This window comes from Cavia porcellus, unplaced genomic scaffold (genome assembly GCF_034190915.1).
Source record: "Cavia porcellus strain 051 isolate PalLab524CR breed Dunkin Hartley unplaced genomic scaffold, mCavPor4.1 scaffold_24, whole genome shotgun sequence".
NCBI classification, from domain to species: domain Eukaryota; kingdom Metazoa; phylum Chordata; class Mammalia; order Rodentia; family Caviidae; genus Cavia; species Cavia porcellus.
In genome coordinates, this window is record NW_026947507.1 from 42,324,212 (window position 1) to 42,351,083 (window position 26,872).

The window sequence follows — 26,872 nt, forward strand, 5'->3', positions numbered from 1 at the left end:
GTCCTGCAGGAGTGGCTCCTCTTGTGGTCCACCAACCACAGCATCTCCCTGCCCTTGCCCTTTGGTGTGGGTGGGTCCTGGGGGTACAGGGGTTCTGAACTGAGAGAGGCAGTTGGCTCATTTTAAAAATGAGAAGAGGGAGAGGGGGTTGTGATCCCTGCTTCCCCCCCTGGGGGCAGAAATACCTGGGATGTATCGAGGGGCTCACCAAGAAGCAGGATCCCTCACGTCCCTGTGATCTTAAGCACAACTCTCCAGGTGACATGGGTTGCCCTGAGCCTGGCACAGTCCCCGTCCCTGGGATGCTGGGGTCCTCTGGGGCGCACACTGCCACACCATGCCCTCATACAAGCAGGGTCCTACAGACCATGTCCAGGGCTGAAGTGCAATCCAGGGGTACAGGAAGGTCACTGGCGCCCTGGCCAGCATTTCCCTGGGTTTTAAGCTGATGGACTGTGCTGTGATTTGAGAGTTTTGTCTCCAAACATTCATGAGTTGAAAGTTTGACCCACATGGTGGCAGTAAGAGGCGGCAGGACGTGTCAAATGGGGCTTTGCGTAGGACATAGTGCATTGATGGCGCTGATCTTGTGGGATGGATGTGGTCTGTGTGGAGCCCTGCTCAGTTCCCCCAAGGGCAAGTGGGTGGCTATGACCTGAGTTGCCCCAGCCTGTCCTGTCACATGCTCTCCCTCACACCTCCCCATTCTCCATCCTCTGGCATCCACTGTCACAGTGCACAGCCAAGAGGCTGGAATACAGTCCAGTGAGTGACCTTGGACTCTCCACCTGCCAACCTGTGAGCTGAGGAGCCCAGCTAAAGCCTCCCCTGTCATGTACCCTGGTCATACCGCTGTCCCTGCTGGACGTGACTGTGCAGTGTCGGGCTCCACTCTACCCATATCTCCCCGAAACTCCTTCCCACTGGTCTCTGATGCTGAGCTCACTGTCATGGTGACCCCAAGGCCAGGGACACTCCTGGGGTCCAACCCAGCACACCTGAGAAGTGAAGGTGGGAGCAGGGTCACAGTGTTACCTCCCAGTTCCTGAAGGGAGGGTTGAGTAGAGACTGAGGATGGGAAGAGCATTTCACAGTGGATGGGGAAGTCACTCTGGGCTCCAGATACTGTCAGAGCCATCATGGGCTCCTCAAAGGTTTATAACTCCTCACAATGAATACAGGGACCCTCTATCAGGTCACCTTCAGAGTGAGAATCAGATGACCCTGTGTCCAATGAATGGTCATTTCTTTACTCATTCAGTCATTCAACATTTCCTGAGCACCTGCAATGTGCCATGCACTGTGTTATGCACAGGGGTCCTCAGAACATCCCGGTATGACCTGATCATCACCTGGCCAGATAAGAGACAGCCCAGGACATCTACGGCAGGATATAAGTCACCCAGGTTCTGAAGACCAGGAAACTGGGGTGCAATGGAGAATCCCTAGCCCTGTCTCTGCTGAGACAACAGCAGACATTATGGCGTTAGCCAAATGGCCCATGACCCAGAAGTGAGACTAGAGTACTGTTGGCTTCTAGCTCACACTGTATCTGTCACCATATCTTCCTGGGTCACAATGATCCCACTCTGTAGGAATTTTCCCTATTTCTGCAACAGCCATATGCAACACATAACTGTTTCTACCCATGTCCCCAAGGAGAAAAAGCTGAGCAGAATGTTCTAGAAGGTTCTGATGGAATGTTCTAAAAAATTCTGATGAAAAGTTCTAGAAGGTTCTATCTCCACCCCAAGGAAAGGAATGGAGCAGTGGGTTACTGAGTTGTAGCTACACCTAGGCAGGGAGACTCAGGGATGGTTTGGGTCACACACTAGACCAGGAGTCCACTGTGAGGATGTCTCCCTGCTGTGGCTGCCTCTCTAGTCTGTCTCTTTCCTTCTGTACCTGACCGACTGTCCTCTGGCAGCCTCTCAGACCCCGTCACCTCCTGCCACCCGCCTGCTGTGAACTGTATGATGACAAAACGACAAAAACATTATCAAGGAAACGAGCTGTTATGTGCACGGAAGCCACAGCGGTGCGGGAGAGAAGGCTGGAGGGACCTGTGTGCTCCTGTGGTGGAACTGGTCCAGAGCTGCGCCAGACTGGCTCCCTTCCTGTGTGGACCCAGACCCTCTTGGGGGCCGGCGGTCCTGCTTTTCCTGCACTGGGCTGGTGTGGCCTGCGTTGCCTCCAAGTAGAGCTCTCTGTGTACTGAAGCAGCTCCACAGGGCGGCAGGTCTGCAGCCTGAGAGCGGCTTTGACCTTGTCTCTCCTCTTAGGAAGTGGAGGCCAGGGCGCAGCGGGAAGTGTGGAGCCTTTCCAAACTGCCGGTTCCTCCTCGTTTAGGGGGTTTCCCAGCCTCCACTCCTCCGCTCCTTGGGGGACGGTAGGAAGCGCTGAGCTAATGTTTATGTATATATAACTGCACGTCATCACTCAAGTCCAGCCCCGGGCTCTGCTCCTTACAAGCCCTGCTACCTCCCAGGGCCTTTGCTCCTGGGCTGAGGTGCTCTCTGACCGCAGGGCCCCATCAGCAAGGTAGTGGAGCCCTTGAGCTGCCCTTGGTCCTGCTCTGTGTGCCACCTCCTTTCCACGAAGGAGGCCCCGCCAAAAGTTTTGCCCGACTGACTGCAGTGACCAGGCCCTCCTTTTCTGAACTCAGCTGTGCCTAGACTCAGCATCACAGTCAGCACCCACATGCTGTGTAAACTCAGTGGTCTCAGCACTGGCTGGGAACCACTTGGGGTGAGTCTGGTTGGGACATGCAAGGTCCTCCACAGACTCCCTGAGCTGAAGGCTTGGTTGCTTGGGGCTTTGGGAGAGGGAGTGGACCACTGGTGCTGAGATCCTATTTGATGGCTTTAATGAGAGGCAACAGAAACAGGAGATGAGGCCTGGTGAAGAGACTGGATCACGGGGTGAGACTTTCGGACTCCATCGGGTATCTGGCCCCTCCTCTCTTTCTGTCTTTCTCTTCCTCTGCATCCTGGTTGCCATGAGGGAAGCAGACTTGCTTCTCCTTCTGCCAGGATGTTTCTGCCTTACCTCAGGCCCACAGTGACAGAGCTAGCTTTCCATGCGCTGAGTCTCCTAAAACTGTGAGCCAAAACAAACCTTTCCTCCTCTAACTTGATTTATGTCAGGCATTTCATTACAGTCTTGGATAGCTGAATAACACAGAAAGTTTGACTAAACCAAAAAAGAGAGGAAATACTAAAAACTTGTATGGAAACAGTGTTTGAGCCTCAAGACAAAACAAAGAGCTGAATCTCTGCAGGTGAAGTTCCCACATCAGCCCCTTTAATCATTGTTGAGGGGACCTCATTGTGCACCCCCAGGTGGAGCTTCATGACAGCTGCATCCACGCAACACTGATGAGGTCAGATGTTCCCTGGGAAGTCACAGTGCACTTTGATTCCTTGGGTTCCAAGTGGCATGCGTGTACCACAGTACTTCCAGAAGCTTTGGGATTTTTTTTTAATTGTGGTGTTAATATGCACATGATCTCGGCCACTTCTTTTTAAATGATGCTATTTTGTTGTACAATTGACACAGAACCGCATGCATTTAATATGTACAATCTGGTGAATTTGACCTTAGGAACAAACACCCATGACACCACCACCTAATCAAGAGAGCAGACACCCAGACACCCCCTGCAGTCCCCTCGTGTCCTTTGGGACCACTGGCTACCTGGTGAAATCAATGAGAGTGTGGGGCACAGCTCTAGGTCCTCAGGATCCTCCATGGCCAGATTCACATCAAGCACAGTTCCTAGCATTTTCTGCCAAAGGTTCTTTGCAGTCCCAGGGACATGGCCCTTGCTCACATGTTTTAGATTTTAACTTTTTAGTAAGGAAGGCTGGCTCTTCTGGCCCCCCTGTGTGGTGTTGGCCGCTTCTGGATTCCAAATCTGAGCAGGTGATGCTTTAGCCTGGTCATCTCCCCCTCTGTGGCCATTGTCTGTCTACTTTCCCTCATCCTGCAGGCTGGAGAAGACGCTGCAGACAGTCCCTGCACCTTCCACACCCTCACGTGGCTGAGCCGGGACCATCTTGCCAGGAAGTTGCTCTTTCTGGAAGGGACCATGTTTCTGACCACTGGATTTGTTGAGAGTTCTTTGCTCAATTCAGATGAAAATCACAACTAGGCAAATTCTAGCATTAACAGCCCTGAGCTTTGGATGCTGGCAGCTTTAAGCTCTTAGCATTAGCAGCCCTTTTCACAACTCAGAGTTAAAACTACCAGCAGGGCTTGGGAACAGTTCTGGCCACTGGAGATGGAAGGCTCTGGAAATTCTCTCCTGCTCCCTGTTCTTCTCTGTTCACTCTCGGAGTTACCAGTCCCAGCTGCTGGCCACTTTTGATGCCAACAACCTTTGGTAGTACCAGTACTTAGTGGAATCAGTTCAGCTTGCGCTACTTGAGAAAGAAATCACAAATAGACAAAAGGTGCCCCCTAGAGAGGCTTCATCAGCATAAAGGAGAACAGTGCATGTGCTGACCTGTTGAGGACGTAGGAGGCTGGCATGAGCATGTGTCAGATTAGGACCCCTGGTAAACCTATCGGAGGCAGACTTGTGTCCAAAGCTTGCCAAAGCCAAAGCAAATCTCTTCTGGAGTGGCCTGGATGTCTGGGACAGCAGTAGCCAGCAGTGGGACATTTGAGGAAGCTGAGAGAAGGAGGAGGGGGAAGAAAAGAAGGAGAAGACGAAGAGAATGACAGAAGAAGAAAGAAAGGAAAGGGGTGAAGGAGAAACAGAAGGAAAAGATAAAGGACAGGAAGAAGGAACAGAGGAGGAAGAAGAGGTGGAAGGGGAAGAAAAGAAGGCAGGAGGAGAAAGAGGATGAAAAGAAGGAGGAGAAGAAGGAGGCAGAGGAAGAAAAGAAGGAGAGGAGAAAGAGGATGAAGGGGAAAAGAAGAAGTGGAAGAAAGAAAAGGAGCAGAGGAGGAGGAAGAGGAGGGAAGAAGAGATGAAAGCCCTCTTGAGGACCAGGCCTCCTCTCCCGGCTCAGCCTGGGCTTTGGGAGAGAACTCCGGGGTCCCCCATTAATGCAACGCCAGACCCCATGGTGGCCAGTGCTTTGCTTCCAGCCACTCAACGCAGCTGGCCTGCACCGAGGCTGCCCACCAGGGCACAGCCGCTTTCCTTGGTCTGTGCCATGGGCTGCAGACTGTACCTTCTTCCATGGGGAATAGCATGAAAAGACCCCTTAGTGCTCCACAATATCTTGGGTTTTCCCTCACTCTGTCCTTCGTGGCTTTCAGTGTTTCTACCACTAGTGCTCAACAGAACCTTGTCTGCCCTTTACCTGGAATGGAGCCTCATCAAGGTACGTACAAGCTGAAGGACAAGGAGGAAAGCATTCTGACAGATGGCTTTCCTGAGCCACCCCAGGGCCCATGGTGTGTGGGCCACACTCAGCACCGTGCTGAATGAAGTCTTAGTCAAACCGCAGGGGCTACAGCAGCCACTTTATAACTGTGAGGAAACTTAAGGAGGGAACCAGAAATACAGAGAGGAGGCCAGAAGGAAGGAAGGAGCCAGGGATACCAGTGGTACCCTAGAGCCTCTACAGCAGTTTGGAAGTACAGTCATTTCTTGCTATCCTTGGGGATTTGTTCCAGGGCCTTCCAAAAATACTAAAATCAGAGATTGCTCAAGTCTTTCAGCAATCACCCTCACAATCCTCCCAAGTCCTTTAAATCTAAATCTCCAGAGCTGTGCTGTAAGTAGCTTTCTCATGCTGCTGCCCTCTACCACGTCTTCCTGCCTTGGAGTCAACCAACACGGACTGAGACCTCTGAAACCAGGAGCCAAAATAATCCCCTGCTTTAAGGCATGGGTGTTGGGCATTGAATCTCAGCGAGACAGTGACTGAGTCACCATTCTGCCTTCCACGCGTCATTTACTGTCCCGCATCTGTGCAGCACTGACGGTGTGCCAGGCCCGGGACACAGGGAGAAGGGATCTGGTCCCTGTCCTCAGGGAGCTCCGCCCCAGCTGCTGGTCCTCTTGCATTTAAACCCTGAATGTCCAGGCCACCCCAGTAGCCAGTGGCCCTGCAGAGAGGCTGCCTCTCTTGCTCTATCAGTGAGCAGGGAGTGGGGCAGAAAAATCCTCTGGCACTGGCTTTGGTTTCATTATTTGACGGTTTTCAGGGATTCTACTTCCAGTGTCACTACCTGTTCTTTTGCCTCCACGGGTCTCTTCCTGACTTCCCGTGGATGCATCCTTCATCACCAGACAGACAGGGGACTGGAGGAATGCTTCCCACGGATGCAGCTGAGCAAGAGTCCACGGCACCGTTTCCTCTCTCTTGTCTATGTCACACCACTGGGGGCCATGGGCACCACAGAATAAGTGTAAAGACCCTTGTCAGGGACTAAGGATTGTCCTAGGATTTGGGTCCCTGCTGGAGCATCAGGGGTACACTTGGAGGCACAGACCCCAGACTTTTATTTTTCTTTCTTTGTCTTTCGGAGCAGGGTTTCACTATGCAGTTCAGGCAGGCTTCCAACTCCTTTTGTAGCTCAGGCTGGCCTCCAACTCATGGCAATCCTTCTGCCTCCGCACACCAAGTGCTGGGATTACAGGCATGCCATCACACCTGGCCTGGACCCCAGAACTTATCCATAGTATCTTGTGTGTACAGGAATGGAGAGGGGTTGTCGTTGTCCATGGTTTTGATGTGAAAGGAAGTGGGGTATTCCCTGGACATGGTAAGAACCAGTGTCTTCCACAGTCTCTCAGGAGGTATCTCAGGCTTGGGGTGATCATGTATGGTACAGCCTCTCCTGCAAGCTTCGCAAAGGCTGGGACAGCCCTTGGCAGCCTTTATAAAGCATGGCACCTATGTCCTTCAGTTACAGTAACAGAGGGCGGCAAAGCCCAGGAGTGAGCCCAAGCTATGGATTAGGCGAGCTTGTTGCTGATAGGGTGCTTCTGCCTGTCAATCAGAAGCACTATGGCTATGGCCCCACCCCTGCTCCTCCATTGCTCCCAGCTTGAGGCTGCCACCACCCTGAGGTCACAGCACTGGCTGTGGAAAGACCCCCTGCTCCAAACCACCTTCCTTACCGTACAGTTCATGGCAGCCCTTCCTTTTAATGTTTATGATTCTATTTTATGGATTTTTATTGTAAAATGCACATAATATAAAATGAACCATTTTAACCGTTGCTAAGCATACAGTTCACTGGCATTAAGTACAGGCCTAGTGTCAGTCCTGACACCACTGCCCATCTCCAGAGCCTCCATCTGCTCAAACGGAACTCTGTCCCCACTAACCCACACACTCCTCACTCCCTGTCCCCCCAGCTCCTGGCAGCCCCATCCAACTTTCCATCTCTTTCCAGGCATCTTAGGATCGCACTTGTGCTTCTGTGACTGGCGTATTTCACTGTGTGATGTCCCACGTGGCACATGACAGAATGTCTTTTCTTTTGAAAGCTGAGTAATATTCCACTGTCTGGAAGGATACCAGTCTGCTAATCTGCTCGTTCCTCAGTGGACACTGGGCTGTGCCTACCTTTTGGCTCTTGCATGTAATGCTGCCCTGAACACTGGTGCACAAATGTCCTCTGCTTTGAGCCCCTGCCCCAACCCTTGTCTGTGCCCGGAAGTGGCCTGCTGCTTTGTAAGGTAACTCTGTGGTTAATTCCTCCTGGACCAGCCACACCGTTGCTCTTAGAGGTTGCAGTGTTCCGCTCTCCCATCACTAATATGGTGTGGCTGGCACTTGCTTTCTCTGCCTGCCTCTCACGGACTTTAATAAACGCACATTTTCATTTCTCCAAAATCAGGATGCACTGTGCCTCGCGATTAACCACAGGTCTTTGTCTTAGTTCCGCACCACCTTTCCTTTTTTTCTTACTGGTCCATAAAATAGTGGTGCTCCTAACAACCATGGCAAAACCGGTCCCAGGTGGGCATGGTGCTGGAAAGACTGGCTGAGCCGGGTGGACCTGGGGAGACCTCGGTCCCTGCTGGGTGGTGAGGGCTCTCACTTTCTCTGGAGGCTGCAGCTCCCTCACGCCCCTCTGGAGTGGGCACTGTCCAGAGCACCGCACTCTGCTGTGACCTGTGACCCTCGCAGGCTGCTCACAGGTCTCTGCCCCTCACCCTCCCACCTGCAGACTGTCTCCTCTCCCCACTTACTCCAGAATCTGCCAGCTCACCTGGCTCCACCTACTCCAGGACAGCTGCCACCAAACCATTTCCTCCCTTGCCGGCCCTGCCCAATGCCACAGTTCACCCTGGCTGTCACCTTTTGAGAATTTCCTGCAACTTCTATTTTTTCTCCTTTCACCCCTTTATCTGTTTTTCTCTGCCTCCTGTCCCCATCACCCAGCTGGAAGGCTGCTCTTTCTGGCTTCCTCCTGAAATCCCCGCGTGATCCCCTCCCATCCTAGCCCCGCCCCACTCCCTTCCCCCAACCTCATCTGCCCTGGCTGGATTTGGGGCGTGGGGTAGGGGAGCCCCTCCGATACCATCAGGGTCTCCCAGTCCACACGGGGAGCATCGCAGGTTTCCTTGTAATGCAGGGAAGGGGAGCCTAGCAGGTGGCCCCCCCCCAGGCCAGGCAGCAGCAGGTCATGTCTCAGGCAGCTCCCTTTGAAGGGGGAACACTAGGGGCAGCAGTGAGGGCACCTGCTGGGGCCTCCCCAAGCTGCTTCTGCATAGTGGAAGCCCTGGGAGCCCTGGCTGGCCCACACCCTTCACATGATGGAGGGAACACCCCAGCTTGTGTCCAGGAGAGAGCTGTTGCTCGGGGACTGAAAAGTCCATGTTTCCTTCTGCATGCTCAGATGCAGGTGGCTAGTGTGCCGGCCCCAGGGCAGTCTCCCACCCTTCGTCCATAGAGTATGGACCTCTGCCTACAGGAGCCTCTCGTCTTTGCCTGCTCTGCCAGCCAGACACCACCACACCTGGCAAGAGGGGCATCAGGGCTGTTTCTGTTTGCCAAGCTGTCCTGACTTTCTCCTTCACTGGCTGGCCTGTCCTTAAGTTGTCCCGAGTCTCAGCTCAGGAGTTTCCATGCTGCTTCCTGCAAGAAGTCTTCCTGGATTTCAAGCTGTCTTCCCCTGCTCATGTCACAGCCTGTGCAGAGGACACACATTCAGTATGTCCACGTGACACTGGGGACTTGATGGTCTGGAGAACACAGTGGAGCTATCGTGAAGGTGATTCTGAGAAACATAGTAGAGTCAGAAGTCACAGCAACGTAAGGCACGTGGCAGTGCTGGGGGCACGGTGACGCTGTCGGTGGCAATGATGCTGGGGTAGTGTGTGGCTTCTCTCTGGGTGACTGTGGTCCCAGAAAAGAGTTCGTGCTCACAAGCAAAAGGAGCTGAGCCTTTGCGGGGTATTCGTGGGGGGCTAATGAGAGCGGCTTACAGGGATTAGTTGGGAGGGAGGAGGTGGGCAAAGCTAATTATGAAGCAGGGCAGAGACAAGAGAGGATTATGAGGCCTTTTTGCGCACTTCATTTTGAAAATGAGAGAAAGGCTCCTTCCTTTCGTGTGAACAGGGCCCGAGGAAAGGAGAGGTAAGAAGGGGATATGGCCTGGCTGGTGTGAGCAGGTGGCAGCGGTGGTGAGATGGAGGCTCTGTAAGGCTCTGGTCCCCCAAAGCTGCAGGACTCCTCATCTGGCTGTAGCTGTTGGGTGCCAGCTTCCAGACAGCCCACCTCTGACGGGAGCCCCTGTGAGGTGCATTTGATCTTAGCCTGCCTGTATTTCCCCAGCCCTGCCCTGCTCCAAACACAGGTCTGGGCACCTTGGGAGGACAGGCCCCACCTCCCAGGCCTCAGCAGCTAGGGACCCAAAAGGACACAGCTTGATGGCAAAACCACACCAAAAATGCATGCTCTCTGGGCATGAAGGGTTGGGGATGGCTCCACCTGCAGGGCCCAGGATGGGCTGCTATGCAGGAGGGCTACGGAGCCACATAGTGGGGCAGGGGTGACGCTGGTGGAGGAGACATGGGGACCAGCAGGAGAAGCCCCTTGATTGTGGATGAAGGCTGGGGCTTCCTCTACAGATTCCAGAGCTTTCAGAGACAAGAAGTATCCCAGGGAAGCTGGTGGGTGTCTGCAGGGGCAGAGCAGAGTACAGAGCCTGGAGTGGCAAAGCTGTGCGGTGGCGCCACAGGATCCTTTGGGGTGCCAGTGCTGGGGAAGCAGGGCGATTGAACCTGAGCCTCCCACAGCCGGTTAGTGTGTCCAGTGAAGCTGAGACACGCACTCTTAAGGCTCATCCTGCATCATGTCAAGACTTCGGGGGGTCCGAGGTCAGTACTTTCCTTCCCAGGGTGAGAATGAAGGAAACACCAACAGGATGCCACAGGCATGCCCTCTGGGTGCCAGACCCACAGTGCCACGTGCCCTGGAAGGGTCTGGGACTGCACTTCTGTCTTCGCCCACCTGGAAGTTAGAAAGAAAGATGAAGCCGGGAGGCTAGGGTCCTCCAGGCCACCGGAGAGGCCTCAGCAGGTGCCCCGGGTCCCTGACTTCTTGTCCAGTACTTGTCCGGTGTTTATGGTCTTTGTGTTGTCCACCCACCTCTTTGGGAGAGAAATCACTGATGTATTCAGAGGAGGTCAGTGCTGGCCACAAAGGGTAAGAGAACTAGCAGGCGGAAGGAAAGCGCAGAGTTGAGGCCTCACTTCGTGTTGGTGCTTTTTAATACACAAACTCACTAATGATTAGAACCACTGCAGAGTGAAGGTGACTATTCTTCAGATGACAGTGTGGATTATATCATTGCTCTCCTGGGTTATGTGTCGGAAGTAGTGAGATTGGGGTTTGGACTCACATCTGTCCAAGGCCAACCCTTTGCCCTTTCACCAAGCTGCCTCTGTATGATTCAGTGTGGTCCATGTGGGGTGGCAGGAAGGGAGGGGAGAGGTAGAGAATGTGAATCTGGGAGCAGTCCCTGACCTCGCTCTCCCATTGCACTTGCAGCTGCTAGGGCCTTGGCGTCATGAACGGCGACCTGAGGGAGGTCCAGGCCCCCAGCCACCGTGAGTGCCTCTTACCCTCTGTGGCTCACACTCCCTCCGTCACCCAGGTCACACCGGCCAAGAAGGTAACCTTCCTCAAGCGAGGGGACCCTCGGTTTGCTGGAGTGCGCCTGGCTGTCCACCGACGGGCCTTCAAGACCTTCAGTGCCCTGATGGACGAGCTCTCCCAGCGCGTGCCTCTGTCCTTTGGGGTGCGCTCTGTCACCACGCCCCGGGGGCTGCACGGCCTCAGCGCCCTGGAGCAGCTGCAGGATGGTGGCTGCTACCTCTGCTCTGATAGGAAGCTCCCCAAGACCTCTAGGGGACCAGGCCAGCTGCAGGCCAGAAGCCCCTCTGCTGTGCAGTCACAGGATGCAGAAGGTGGGTGTGAGGCACCAGGGACATCATCTTCCTGCAAGGGACCTGCAGCCCCGAGAAGGGTAACTCTGATTAGGAATGGGGCCACTGGACACCAGCAGATGCTGCTTCTCAGCTACAGAGATGCCAGGAGCCGGACAGCCTTCCTCAGCCGGGCCTCAGACCTTCTGGGCTTTCCCGTGAAGCAGCTGTACACAATCAGTGGGCGAAAGGTAGGAAGGGTGTCTGGACCTCCTTAAACAAGGCCCCTGCAGCCAGGTGTGGTGGTGCATGCCTAGGATCCCGGCACTCCCGGAAGCTGAGGCAGGTGGATCACAAGTTCAAGCCCAGTCTGTGTAAGCTAGTGGCAAGACCCTGTCTCAAACAAACCAACCAACATGCACATTGGCTGAGAATGTAGCTGAGGCAAGAAGGCTCTGGGTTCAATCCCCAGTCTCTCGCACACACACATACACAAACGGAGATGGAAAGGGAGGTTATTCTTGATTGCCTTGCTATTAGTTAAAGATATAGAGGGCAGCGACATCCAGTCAGGTCAATTAATCCAACAGGCAATTGCTACCTACGTTTCCAGTTTCTATTTGGTGCACTTAGTAGGTGCAGCCTATTCCTGTAGGAGGTCAGTGTAGCAAACAGAAACCACTCCAGATCCCTTAAGCAGAGTGCCAATCCCTGCAAAGCTGGAGCCTGAACCCAAAGTCTGGTCCACAAGGGTGGCCCAGCCACCTATGCTGCAAGTGACAATGAGCGCTGAGCTGGAGAACACTTCCGGAGGGAGAGGGCAGCAGCCTGTGCTCCGGTGCTGAGCTCACAGCCTCTGTTGCATCTTGGCTCTCAGGGTCACTAGGGACCATGTGTGCTGCTGATACCTTCTCTGCCATCGCCTCCTGTGTCCCACAGGATCACCTCCCACAGCATCCAGGAACAGGAAGAAATGGTGCTAGCTTGGCTTGGCATCTAGTTGAGGGAGAATCCAACCTGCATCCAGCCCTAACTGTACAGAAGGCCTGTGAATGGAATTTTTGCCTTTCTAGAGTCTGCAGAGCATGAATTTCTATCAAAAGAAGACACAATGCTGCACAGAAGTTGGCTGACCTAATTCAGTCTTCCCACAGTTGAATCCTACAGCGCCTCGGCTCCTTGTCTCTGACCACTGACCAGCACTTCCATCTGCACACATGGCTGAGCAAGGCGCCTGCCACCCAGAATGTAGCTCTCCCTCCTGCCATCAGCACCATGTTGACACTCTCTCCCAAGCCACACCAGCTTTGTACCAGCTGTCACAATCCCAACCTGATGTCTTCTAGTTTAAGATCTATCAGTGCCCACAGCTATCAAAATACCTTATATAAAGTTGCTATGAAATCAAGAGCAAAAATTAGGAAATCGGGGGAAATATGATTAAAAGAGGGTGCACCTGGCAGAGCTGTGGGGCTGACTCCATAATCTCCCCCAGGGCTGCTGTCAAGGTTCCGTCTGCCATCCGACCCTCCTGCCTCCTGCTTTCCACCAGCACCTTGGCAGGCTGTGGCTCTGAGCATGGTGGCGGGGTCCAGCCGTAACCCTGGACAACTGAGCCCCTGCAGAGATTAACATGCCACTACACACAGAGGCTGGAAGCCCCAGCAGGTTCCCTGAGAAACTGCAACTCCACCTTCCCCATCGCCCTCAACACAACCCGTCTTGCTGCCTTCGGGCTGATGGCGTGAGGGGCTCAGCACGGCCAGGTGCTGTCTCCTGGTCCTGAGCCCTCCCAACCGGCAGAGCCCATAGCTCATGGATGGGAAGCAAAATGCTCGCAGCTAGGAAGGCCATGCTGAGAGGAGCCCCTTTCACTTCAGGCCCTTAATTCTTATCATCTCCTGTAGGATAACATCTCAGAATCCTCCCTAGAGAGATGCCTGCCGGTGGTTCCCAGCAGGGCCCCCCAGGGGATATTTCCACTGTTGTGGAAGTTCCAGCTGTTTTGGGGTAATGAGGTACATAGCGATGGGTGTCAGCCCACTGGCTCACATCCTCTACTATAAAATCAGTTCTTTGTACAGAAGTGAGCTTCATGGGATATGCAGTGATAAACCGGGGTTAGTAGGTGGACAGGCGGTGATAAAGGATGAACTGTGTGCAAGGAACAGAGTCTGCATCCAAAATGAGTGTCTGTCTCAGTGAATACGAGTTGCCTACTGTCTCCTTGATGCAGGGTTCTGGGTCAGTAGCTCCCCACCAGGTGGCTGGCTGTGTCCCTCAGGCAGGATTCCAATCACGAGTTTAGGGTTAGTCTTGGCAGCTCAGGCCCCGAGGAGACCCAACAGGCAGGTCCACGGGAATGGGGTGGAGTCCACACTGCTGGTTCATGCAGCCTTGCCACCCCGTGTGTTGACTGAACCTGCTCCAGGGCAGCTGAGGAATGTATGTGAGTGTCATCCAGAGTGTTCCTGTCTGCTGAGCGCTCCCATCGGTCATCATCTGGACCTTTCACCATGAGGAATCCTTTCACCCATGGTTCTCCAGGTTGCCTTATCATCCAGTCCTTCAAGTCCAGAATTGTCAGACTGAGCCATTGCCCACCACCCATAAATGACTGCAGGACATCATGCCTTCATTCCCTCCAAAAAAGCAGTCAACACAATCACACTCTCCCTGGATTTTATTTCTCTGCCACCTTTCATGGTTCCTGAATGAGTCCTTTCTGCCTATGCCGCCATGGCCAACTTTGGATCACATCAGCAGAATTGGCAGTCTTCTGTGACCCAGATTCCAATGTGTTCTTTGGTCAGCTGACCCAGGGAATTCCCCAGGAAGCCACAGGTGTGTGCTGAGGACAGGCAGCCACACAACAGGTGCAGGTGAACTGGGAGCAGGTGCCACACCACCTGCTCAGCAATTTACTCATGGTTCAGTGCAAACTTCATGAGCCTGACCCAGTGTGTCACCCCCACCTGATGACGGAGTGCTTGCCACACAGGTATTATGGCTTCATGGACCATATAACGCCCGCTCAACTGTAGCCCAGCACCAGCCAAGTCAGTTTCTGCACCTGAGTCTTAGTTATATTGCTCAACAGATCCTTCAGCTGCGGAAGCTCTGAGTCCCCAGCTGTCCTTGAATGGAGAATTCAGACTTGGCTGCCACTTTTAAGGTTAGAAGCAGCCAACCCAGCACTTAGTCCTTGTGGTTCTCATCCACATTGTCATAGTCCACTGTAGCAGCTGGTGGGAGCCAAAGTCCATTCAAGGCAACCACTGAAGAACCTACTTTGTCGCTGTGAGCCATGGAGTACCTGTGTCCCATTGACGCTAGTTCATCACCAGCTTCAGTCCCAACTTCAGCCCCATCGTGAAGGTCTGCTACCTGCAGTCCCCTTTGACTGTGCACACTGTCCCTTGCATGGTGCAGCGCTGGAAGCAGGGTCCTCTCTCAGTATCTAATGCAGACAGGAATTCTGCACAGACAGCTTTGATGCTTCAAGATTCACTGAAAGGCTGGGGGAGCAGAGGCTGGGTTCCTAGGAAAGAACATTCCTAGAATACCTCTGAAATAACCCATCACAGCAACACCTCAGGAAAGAAGACAGCCTGTGGGTGATTACCACTGGAATGAGTGGGTTCGGTACCACCCTAACTATGCTGTAGTCTGGCATGGGGAGGCTGATGTATACAACTGTCTGTTGACACCCGGAAGCTGATAGAACAATGAGCATGGCTTTTGCTGTGAATACTTCTCTGCACTTTGACTTTTTTTTTGCTTGTGGCAACGGTGAAAAAGCAAAAGAAATGGCCTTTGCTTCATTGCCATGTCCCTGTCTTAAGCAAATGTGTTCAATTAGTGAGGCCTGTTTCATCCTGAGATTCTTGGCTGCAAGGGGGCTGGGGAAATGGATTTCCGGCCTCATAAGCCGTGCATTACTGGAAAGCACCCAGAAAAAAGGTGCCTGAAAAGTGGACCAGTCTAGAGGGCAGCATCTGCCACACAAGCTCTGAGTACAACCAGTATTATTACTGCCCCTAGCTAGGTTAGAAGAGTGGGGCGTAGACTTAAGTAATTTTCCCACGTTTGCATAGTTAGAAAATGATGGTGCCACCATCAATAACGCAGAAATGCTGTTGAATTATGGAGCATTTCCAGGCACTAGCTCGTACTACGTGGAGTATTCAGAGTAAGGCTGGGTCCCCGTCTCTGGTTAGCTCGCAGTTCAGGAGGCTTGGTGAAGGGAGACCTGTCGCAGAATAAGGTAACAGGAGGAAAAGCTGTTGGGACATTTTCACCTAGACTCACTGCAAGGCTTTTGGAATTTCTGTGAAAATGATCTTATTGCTCCCCAGAGAGAACTGAGCCATAGCTGTTAATTTGGGGTCCTCTCCTGGATGGACGCTTGATCATGCTCTCTTTCTCCCCATAGGTCACGTGTTTCTGGGATGGGTTTGCTGTTTAGGCACCAGCTCTGTCCTCCTCCCTGGGGAGTCCAATTCCCTGGAAGCGTGGCTGCCTCTCTCCTTTGATAGACTCAGGTCATGTCCGTATTTGTAAGACGGATTAGAAATCCGAATCAAAGGAGACATGCATCTAGAAGCTGAAAACACACTTCTAATTAACTGAGCTGAAAGGTCTGGGAGTGCAACAAATGTCGTGTCAGGAGGAGGAGGTGTTAGAGTTCCCTCCTTCGTTTCCTTGTGACTGAAAAAGAACATATTCTGTCCTTCAAAGATGGAACCAAATCCCCAGCGCTGCTCGTTACCGGGTGATGTTACTGTAGCAACAGTGTAAATCCTCCCACATGTAGGGGGAGGTTTCCCTAAGCACTGGGGTCATTCGGGAGTGGCCAGGGACACATCCTGCTGCTGAGTGCTGGGGTGAATAGGTGGTAGGACCCAGACACCACTGTAGGAAGTCAGGAAGGGAAGGAGAGCAGAGCTTCATTCTGTGAGGTTAGGGGCAGAGGCAAGGGCTGTACCAAAATCCTGGCCAGAATGGAGAGTGGGCCTGGGAAAAGCCCGGTGCAGAGGGTCAGTCTACCCTGCAGGCTGGGGCTGTTGGTGTGGCAGCATCAGAAAGAACACACTCTGCGGGGTGGACATGTGGGCCTGGAGCTCTCCAACCTCTTCTCTCTCCAGGGTGAGCTGCAGCACAGGCTCCCAACTGGAGAGATCGTGGAAGAGGTGTCCAGCTAGGGATGGAGGCGTCATGGGCAGAGACGGCAGAAGTCCAGAAGGGCTGTAGCTATTGAGTTCCTCCCCTGGGTCCTGACTGCACCTTGCTGTCCGCAGGTGGACCCTCTGCAGGTGCTGCTGCATGGCCCCTCCGTGCTGGTGTGTGCTGGAAATGAGGCCTTTAGACCCCCTGCAATGGACAGCGCCCAGAGAGGCGGAACTGAAGCTTTATCCTCGCTGACTTCTAGCAGCAAGAACGGTGAGTTGGTCTGGGGTTTCCCCATCTGATATGCTTGGGTTGGAGAGTCCGTACGAGTGGGCAGGTGTCCTGTACAATTCAGGAAAGGGGCCTTTGGCCCCAGGTCCTCAGGATCCAGTCATTCTGGGATCCCTCTTGCCTCCTCCTCACCACCATCAGTCTTCCCTGAGCTATGAGAGGACAGAGCACAGTGTTTGGAGGTGTCAGGAGCTAGAGAGTCTTGAGTTCAGCATTTCTAGGGTGTACACTCACCTCCATGGAGAAGCACAGAAGGCAGAGCTCTGAGCGCACGGTGGTCACAGCTGCCTCCATGAGTCCTGCTCAGCCTAGCTCAGGAGAGCACCTATGACCCACAGCCTGCCAAGTCTGCTTCCTTCTGTCCCCAGAGAGCCTGTCTGCTCTTCCTTCTGATTAGAGTACAGTGCAAGCTCTCGGGACCTGACACTGTGATTTCAGGCCCTTCCCAAGGATCGTTTAACAGCTCCCTTGGGTGCTCCATCATGAGGAACCAGCTCAGTCAGGCCTTCAGAGGAAGTGGCTGGTGGGGAGCCCACTTCCACCCAGACTCCCTATCTGAGCAGCAATCTGTCTGCTTGTGGAAGCATGTGATTTATCTGTGTGGTAAGATATGGTCCAAAGCAAACCTACAGCTGAGCATGCAGTCAGTCAGAGCATTCTGGGAGGCTGAGGCAGAAGGATCAAGAGTTTGAGTCTAACTTGGGCATTTTAAACTCAGTGAGACCTAGTCTCAAAAAAATAAAATAAAATAAAATGGCTAGGATGTAGCTTAGTGCAAAGGCACTGAATTCAATCCCCAAATACTGTCTGGAAAAAAAAATGAAAGAAAAGCAAGCCTACTAAACTGGTAGTACACTTCTACAGTTAAGGAGCCTCTGCCCAAGTGTTCCCAGCTCTGGGGACATCCCTTCTAGGCCAGTCATCCCGGCCATGCAGCCAGACACAGTGAGGACGGGACATGGGGCACGGAGGTGGTGGGAGGCTTCCAATCGCTGTCCTTTGCACCCTGATTCTGCTTGGTGGCTCACTCTCTCCTCCTCTTCTCTTCCTCCTTCCTGTGCATCAGGTTGCTGGGGGCCCAAGGCCAAGCCAAGCGTGATCCACCCCAGATCCAGGTCAGGCAGCCGGCTGCCGAGGTCCTTATCATCAGCAAGGTCTGGGCTCAATGAGCCCCCCACATCCCTGCCTCGTGCCTGGATGGGGGCCTCCCTGCCTGGCCCCTTAGTGACAAGTGACAACGTGGAGAAGCAGGTCCACATGAATGAGGATGGCAGCCTGTCCGTGGAGATGAGAGTCCGCCTCCACCTCCTGGGTGAGGATGCCATGCTGTGGTCCCAGAGGGTGGGGCAGGCCAGCGGAGAGGGCCCCAGCCTGAAGGAAGTGGACCCCAACTGCTGCAGATGGGAGGGCCACTCTTGGGACAGCCTGGAGCCGGGAGGCAAGGGCCCAGGTCTCTGCAAGGCAGGGTGCCGTCGAGCTTTTGAGGGACCCCGGTCCAGCTTCGAGATCTGGAGAAACCCTCTGTGTGCTCCCCTGGATGTGAAGCCTGCACCTTGGAGAAGGCCCGATTGGGGCCAGAGCAAGAAGAGATGCGGTAAGGACTATAGCAGCCCAGCCTCTAGTGCTGAGCGCCCAGGAGGCTCCGATTCAGACTCCTGCAGCCCCAGGACCCCAGAGGGCCATGCGGACAGTGACAGCCCAAGTCCAGCCTCTGAGGCTGCTTCCTTCAGCTGGGCTGAGCAAGCAGGTGGGGAGGCCCGGTGCCCTGAGGGAGCACAGCCACCAGGCTGGGAGCAACAGACCTACCAGGCACCTGGGACCCGAGCTGTGGAAAGGGCCCTTTTGGACTCTTCAGCCAGTGCCAGGTCCCACAAGGAGTCTAGCAAGTGGGAAGGCCAGCAGTGGGGCGGCCTGGGCCGGGAGAGGACAGGGACCTCCCAGCTGAAGGCCACCCTTGGTGACAATCCCTGTTGCCTGTCTCTGAACAACGAGGACCCACAGCCAGAGAAGTGTGGACAGGATGCTGGGTGCCCTGAGGCCATGGATGGGCCTGTGACAACACTGCCCTTGGCTCAGGGGTCGGCTGGCTCCCAGGATGCTGAGGGACTCTCCCTGCGTCTTCCTGCCTGTGCTCTGGCCCTGCGGAGGAGGAGAAGGCAGCAGAGCCCAGGGAGTACCACATCCTCCTCCTGCACTCCTGTCCTCCAGCAGGCGACCCAGAGAAGCCACACCAGGCTGTGTCTCCACTGCGGGGACCCTCACTGCCCCACAGACTCCCCCGAACCCCCGCCAGCACCAAGGCCCCCGGACAGAAGAAGCACTAGCCCAGGGGGGCCAGTGCCACGATCTTCTCCCAAGTCATCCAGCAGCAGCAGACAGGTCTCTGGGAACCAGGGGGCACTCCCCTGCTCCCCTGCCCCACAGGCTGCCATCGCCCCCGTGAGTAGCTCAGATGGGGCTTCTGATTTCTATCACCCCAGGGCCTGCTCTGCAGAGCCAGCAGGGGACACTGAGGGCAGAGTGCACCCCTCATGGCCAACACCCACCCACACATCAGGGGCTGGAGGCCTGGGGGATGAGACTGGCAGCACCTCCAGGCCCTCGCCGCCCTTGTCTCTGCAGGCTGGATGGCCCGAGGGAGAGGAACCCGGAGCTCACCACAGTGGCCCCAGCTCACAGACTGGGGTGTGCCCTGTCCTGAGGACCCCCAGTGATCACACTGAGGCCTGCTGGGCCAGCAGTGGATACTGTCCCACACCCCCCCAAGGGCGGCCCTGTACCATGAGGCACCCTTCAAACCACAGTGGTCACCAAAGGACTGGTGACGAGGGGCCCAGAGCTAGTGAGACAGGGGAAGAAACACTCCAAGTGGGGCACATGCTGGCCCCAAGCCCTCAATCAGGGACAATGGGCAGCACAGCCAGGGAAGCAGGAAGGAGCCCCAGTCCTGCTGCCGGGGCAGGCACTGAGGAGCCACGGGAAGACGGCGGTATGACACCCAGTGCACTGCCCCATGCCTCTCCGGATGCAGTGGTCCGTGAATGGCTTGACAACATCCCAGAGGAGCCCGTTCTCCTGGGATACGGGATGGTGGATGAGGCCACACCTGTGTCCCATGACAGCCTGGGAAGTACTGAGGAGGACGCTGGAGACACCAGACAGCAGGTCCCAGAAGGGGACCCTGATGAGCAACCCACACAGGACCAAGGCCTCCCAGGGACTGTTCAGGAGGACCCCGACTTGGGAGATGGTCCCCATCAAGGCACAGGTCTGGATGAAGGGCCCAAGGACACTGCAAAGGCTGGTGTGGGAGATGGGGTCCCTGTGGGCTGTGGGCTGACACTGTGTTCCCTTCCTGGCAGAGTTTCTGCCTCTACGCAGATCATGAAGGCCCTGATGGGCACCAAGCAGGGCCGGCCCAGCAGCCTACCGGAGCTGTCAGGCCCGATGGCCCAGAGGCTCAGCCGGTCGGCCGAGGCACTCGTCACCTGCCTTGCCAGCCTGCGCTTCTTCGATGGTGCCTGTGGGGCTCTGGCAGACACAGGGAGGCTCAAAGATTCCCCTCAGTACCAGGAGCTGCTTGGGCTCTTCCAGGGACTGTGGCCAGGCTGTGACCTCGGACAAGGTCCCGTGGACCCAGATCTCAAGGCCCTGCCAATCACCAAGGACTTCACGCCCACCTCTTCCTCCGGGGTGGACGTCAGCAGTGGCTCCGGAGGCTCAGGGGATGGCGGTGTGCCCTGTGCCATGGAGGCCGCCCCGGGTCCTCAGCAGATGGAGCAGTCCCTGCAGATCTCCTCCCAGAGGCCCAGTTCCAGCAGTTCAGGGCACCCGGAGCACAGGGAAAACCCTCAGCAGAGCTGTTCCACGGCCTCCTCTGGCTCCCCAGTGCAGGAGGAAGCCAGGAGCAGCAGCAGGGAGCAGACATCGGACGATGATTTGGAGCAACTGGACAATAACCCAGAGCCGTCTGTTGAAAACAGGACGCAGGAGGAGAGGGGACCAGCAGAGGAATCAAAAGAAAGGGAAAGACCCCAAGAGGAAGGTGTCCAGGAGGAAGGGCTTCCAGAAGAGGCCAGGGTCAGTGGTGAGGAGGAAGACACAGGCAGGAACCCTGATCCTATAGCGCTGGGTCTCCTAGGAAGAACAGAGGAGCCCACTGAGTGCCATCTCAACGAGGGGGATGCAAACACCTGTGAGAGTCCCAGTAACCCCAGCTCAGAGCCTGGTCTGGAAGCCCAGCCCAGGGCAGCAGTGCTAGGCTGGGAGCAAGCCCGGGCCCAGTCCACCCCGGAGCCTGGGGTGATGAGCCTATCTGGGACTCAAGCAACATCTCTGGACCCCGACCCTGTGTGGGTGTCCAAGCTGCTGAAGAAGATGGAGACAGCCTTCATGGCCCACTTGGCCAGTGCCTTGTCTGAGCTCCAAGCCCGCTGGAGCCTGCAGGGCGACAACCTGCTGGACCACATGGTGGCCGAGCTGCAGCAGGATGTGGGCCAGCGGCTCCGAGACAGCACTGACAAGGAGCTCCAGAAGATCCAGAGCCGGGCGGGGAGGACTGCGCTCAGAGGACAGGCGTCCCTGCAGACTGAGCAGCGCCGGCGCTGGCTCCAGGGCCTGCGCAACTTCTCAGCCTTCCCTGAGCAGAACCTTGCTGGGGAGCCCCAGTTCCTCACCCTGGAGGACAGGCCCAGCCTCAGCGCAGTCTGGGGAGCCGGGCCAGGTGGGGGCGCCGAGGGGGATGAGTTCTGTCCCTGCGAGACCTGTGTGAGGAAGAAGGTGACTCCCAAGTCCCGGAAGGCCACCACAGGGGCTACCAGTGCACCTATCAAGATAGCCTTTGACCTACGGCAAATTCTGCAGCAGAAGAGAGAGGAGGCAGCAGAGGGGACCCCCAAGAGAATAGGGACCGAGCGGCTTCAGGAGGACCACCCTGACCAGGGACCTGACGGAGAGCAGGAGCTGGGCTTGGGCCCAGGGAACCAGAGGCAAAGCAGTGACCCCAGTCTCAGGGAGGCAGAGGGAGCTGGTGAGCAGGAGAGGGAAGAGGAAGCCGAGGGGTGGGAGAGAGGAAAGAGAACCCCAGCCAGTGTGGGCAGTGCCCCGGAGGAGGTGGCCGAGGGGCTGGAGCCTTGCCCGGCTGAGCAGGAAGGAGCCGCCAGTGAAGGCTCCAGGGATGGGGATGCTCCGGAGGCTGCAGGACAGAGAAATGGTGCGGAGGACACAGAAGGACACCCACAGTCTGAGGCTGGACGTGACAGCGAGGAAGAAGGTGGCCCTGGAGCTAGCACAGCACAGGAAGGCGGAGGAGAGGCTTCTGGACACAGCAGCCTAGACCAGGAGGGGAGGCCCATGACACCCCCTGCCCAGGCTGAGGACACCCCCCACCAAGGGCCAGGCTCCCAAATGTCCCTGGGCAGCTGCTCCCAGGTCTCTCAGAAGGACTTGGAGGATCAGTCAGGCAGAGAGCTTGGGTGCCCGGAGTCCCCACAGGCAGAGGGGAAGGTGGCCATCGTGGATCCGGACAGCTCCACCTCTGAGGAGGGAGGGCCCCCTTCGGGTCCAGGGACTCCAGAGCCGGGAGCAGGTGAAGGCTGCTCCGCCCTCGGACAAGACCAGGGGGCAGCTAGAGGCTGTGCGGGCTCCCCTGCAGGGGACGGGGCAGGTGGCTTTGGCGAGGATATCTTAGATTTCTAGACATTAAGCAGCAAGACAAGGACCAGTGTGGGAATCATTTTGATATTTTGTCTACAGACTCTGCACGGTTCGGGCCAGGGGTCACTGCAAGGAGCAAAGGCTGTCAGGGAGGATTTGCCAAGGGCACAGGTCGCCCCTGGCTATCCCTGGGCCCAGGACAGCCCCACCACCTGCCACGCAGGGGACAAGGGGCCTTGGAGCGGGTCTGCCACGCCCTGGGAAGCCGGTGGCCCTTGCTTCTCTGTGGGCCCAGGTGGGTGGCTGCCGCAGGCATGCACGGGGCGCCGTGGGGCAGCTCCTTTGAGCAAGGCTGCGCTCCTCCTTTCCCCTTGATCTGCTGTTTGCTCTTCTTGGCTTTGCCTGGCGCTCACCTTGTTCGACTTTGAAGGGCTTTTTGCTGGTCATGAATACATTTGGCGACTGCAGATGTGGGCCCTTGGGAAAAGCAGGTAATGGCAGGGTCATTAGAGGAGCTGTGTTCTCAGTCCCCAACTCAGTGTTTTCCCCTAATTTATATTTAATTCTTTGCAATGGGAAAAATGCAAGCTCAGTAGATAAATAAATAAGCAAAGGGGGAAGAAGGGGAAACATAAACAATTCCACCCCCCAGACATAGCTTCCATAGCAACTTGGCATGCGCCCTTCCCACGGTTTTATAAGCATCTATAGTTAGGATTGTTCTTCACATAACATTTACATACTGCTTTAAAAAAAAAAGCTTGACTGTATACGAATTTTCCCCATTTATCATAAACCTTTATTTTTTAATTGGAAACTGAGCTCAGATCCTTCACACTGAACTACATCCCAGCTCTTTTAATTTTTTGAGACATGGTCTTGCTAAGTTGCCCATGCCGGGTTTGAATTTGTGATCTTCATACCTCTGTCTCTCGTGTAGCAGGGATTACAGGCATGTTCCTCTGTGCCAGGCTCTAAACTTATTTTTTAATACCTGAAGAAAATTCCAATTTGAGAATTTAAAAACTTTATTTCACCATTTTCCTACTGTTGACTCTACGTTTCTATTATTTTGTTCTAATAATTATTTCCCCCTAAATTCTGGTAGATTCCCAGGAGGCATGAAATTATTGGGTCCCAGAAGATCAATATCCTTCTGATTTTTCATAAACATAATCACTAAATTATATCACCTGGCCCTTCACATACCTATCAGTATTTGGTATTGTCACTGAAAATGAGAAATTGTTTGCTAATTTTATGGGCAAAAAAGAACTTCATTTTAATGTGGTACTATTTTAGATATCTTTGATTACTAATGAAATTTAATGTTTCCCTACGGTTTGAAGAAACATTTGCATATAAATTATAAGTAGATGCCTTTAATCCATTTTTCTACTGAGTTCTTAGCTTTATTTTTTTAATGAGTTGATTTGTATGTACCCTTTGTCATTTTTAAAAATTACATGTATTATTTTTGAGATTCAAAAATTACCCTGTCCTAACATTCCAGAGCCAGCCTGGGACTGGGTCTGCCTGGGTAGGGAGCTCCTGGGTGGACGGAATCTTTTTGGATGGTTCTCACCCCTTCCCTGTTGGACAGGGGATTTTGATATCCAGATTCTTGAAAAAGGAAATCAGAGCCTCATGAGCAGGTTTGGTTCCTGGTTGTTTCAGAGCAGCCGCGACGGCTGGATGCTGTCTGTTGCATCTGCAGTGCTCACTCCACAGATGGAAGAGCTGTTTTTAATATCTGCAGAGGTGATGCTTTAAAGTTTTTACAATAAAAGCAGAAGGCGATGCGTATATACCTGTGTATGGCTTTATGTCTGTTTTGGGTGGAGGGTGTTGCCAGCTGTTGAGTTAGCTCTGACAATCTGCCTGTGTCAACTGTCTGAAAAGTTGGTGGAGATGATGCACTCATGGGCCACTAATCCAGCAGAGCGGGAGAATGACATCTTAGCTGGAAGCCACAGAGAGACAGGCGGTGCTGTGAACTGTCTGGATGTGGTGACACAGAGTGCCCTTGGCACTGCACCCAGCAGGCACCTCTGCTGTGATTTGAGGGTCCAAAGTCATCCCCCAAAAGACTTATCAGTGCCCTTGTTTCGCTGCCTGTCACCTCCTGCAGTGCCAGGGGCCGCTAACCTGCACTTCATGAAATAGCATCATCTGTCTCTAGTTGAGATTGCGCGGGGGAGGGAGCAGGCCAGCAGGTTCGAGCAGCAGGGATGGCACCTCAGCTTTAACTCCTGTGAAATGGGTCAGGTGACACAGGCCCAACAGCACACGGGCGCCTGGAAATGCTGTGCTTCAGCTAGAACTGCTCTGAACCCGACGTGTACTGTGCCTCAGGTTCCATCCTAGGTTTTCACAGAAACCGTGCAGTGTATTCTTCCCAACACCTCCGTCAAGCAGGCAGGCAGGTGCCATCATACCCCCCTCACAAATGAGGAAACTGAGGCATGGTGGAGATAACATAAACCCACCTGAGCCCACACAGCTGGCTAGGATAGAGCCAGGGTTTACGCTCAGCTATTTCGGACTCTCACGTCCACATTATTTCCACTGTGTCTTTTTTTTTTTTTCCCCCATTTCAGATCAGGTCTGTGAATAAGTAACTTGGCTAAAGGCGGTCAGCACTCCTCTGAAGGAATTTAATGCAAAATAATGGAGATTTAGGGAAGTAAATCCAGTGGGATTTTCCACTCAGCTGATGGCGCTTTGTGCTCAGTAGTGATCTGCCTCTAGGCAGATGTGAGGAGCAGGCGATAATAAGGCTCTAGGAAGAGGAAGAATACTTATCTAACCCCAGGATTCACCTCTTGGTTATAAACTCATCTGCCTTAAGCCCTAAACATTTCTGCCTTTTCTATGTAAAACATTTGCTGGTAATGGGCAACTTTGCGCTTCCTTCTGACTTGGAGATAAGGGGTTTGGGGCGCAGCTAAGGTGGGGATCATAGAGCTCCTCTCCAGCATTGTGCTTGCCGGTTTATCGTGGCTCAGCCTTCTTAAAAGCCTGGCATACAGGTCACCTTAGCCACTTCCCAAATTTCCCCTCAAGTCATGGGTCACTGCAGATGCTAGCCAGGTGCTTCCGGTCTCAGTGCCAATCCTTTTTGCTCCCTGAGGATGGAGGAGGAAAAAAATCCTTCATCCTGTCCTTGCTGTCCAGCTGGTGGGAATCAGAGATTCCAGCCCACCTGGACCACACCCTTTCAGTGGCTGAGCAGCACAGCCCAAGGCTGACTTGGCTGGTCTGGTCAGGGCTCCACCCTGCTCCTTCCAGAGCTTCCAGATGTATAGGATGTCTGGTTGTAATTGGTCCCTCGTCCTCTGGAAGAGGCATCTCTGGGAAGAGCTCCCACAGCTGTGTCAGTGGTCAAGCCCAGACATCAAGTCTTTTCCCACCTCTCACTTAGCACCTTTCATCCAGAGCTCAGAGAGGCCCTGCGGGTAACAGCACACAGCACAGCCTGTGCACCGCTCTTATGGGTCTCTGCTGCCCTCCTCACCTAGAGCCCTGCGTCTGAGTGTCCCCGAGGCTGGCATTGTCTCCACGGGGTCCCTCTGATGAGGTCAGGGAGAGGTGACCTGCACTCAGGCTCAGAGAGTCCTCACACTAGCGGGAGTCTGGAGTGTAGGCTGGGGCTTGCTAGGGAGGTTTGTGAACAAACCATGGCCATTATGTTCCCTTCAAGGTAGCAGAGTTAGCAGATGCCGAGAGCTCCATGAGCACTGACAGTGCTGCTGCAGGAAACCCTGGCCCCTGGGAAGAGGCAGGGCCAGAAAGCAAGTTCAGCAAACAGTTGGGGGAACTGGGCTTAAACCTCTAATGCCCAACTTTGCCAGATGTACCTTCTCCCCCGCAGGACTGGGGCTCCTTGGAGACGATGAACAACTCTAACCAGCCCAGTCCCACCAAGTACGCCTGCCCCTGCTCACATGCATACGCATGCACATGCCTGCACACTCCAATAAGTGTGCAACTCACACAGATTCATCTCTCATGCATGCTCCTCCATGTAAGCATATGCAAACACAACACACACACATACAAACACCTAGGTGCACACTCACAGGGCTGTCATGTGCATGCATACTCACATGCACACTCATACTAACATGTGCAATAAACACAGGCTCCCATAAGGACATGTACATGCAAGTGTGATGTACACATATGCACACATATGCACATATATGCATGTTCACATCCACATGTGCACAGATGTACATATTTGTGCATGCGCGAGCATACACACAGAGTCAGCTTTCTTGCTGTCCCTCACTGTATGGTGTCCCCAAGGAACAGCGAGGGTCAACCAAGTCAACCTTTCTCCATCTTGGTCTCCTGAGAGGCAATTAGGGGGATAAAGTTCACTCTCCTTCCCTGACCCACTCTCCC

At 54.3% G+C, this 26,872-nt stretch overlaps 1 protein-coding gene across 4 annotated transcripts in view; it reads left to right on the forward strand.

Moving 5' to 3' along the window:
* Positions 1–24,270, forward strand: part of Rp1l1 (RP1 like 1) — a 38,965-nt gene extending 14,695 nt beyond the window's left edge. Inside the window, exons 1-4 of one of the 4 annotated variants that reach the window (XM_003479698.2) lie at positions 9,478–9,554; positions 10,971–11,598; positions 16,648–16,789; positions 17,874–24,270. In XM_003479698.2, the coding sequence (XP_003479746.1) occupies positions 10,990–11,598; positions 16,648–16,789; positions 17,874–22,504 (5,382 nt within the window). In that variant the 5' untranslated portion in view covers positions 9,478–9,554; positions 10,971–10,989 and the 3' untranslated portion in view covers positions 22,505–24,270. Of the gene's footprint in view, positions 1–9,477; positions 9,555–10,970; positions 11,599–16,647; positions 16,790–17,873 lie in introns of those variants that run through there. The other 3 variants (XM_063234955.1, XM_063234957.1, XM_063234956.1) reach the window with 3 other exon arrangements.
* Positions 24,271–26,872: the final 2,602 nt, after the last annotated feature.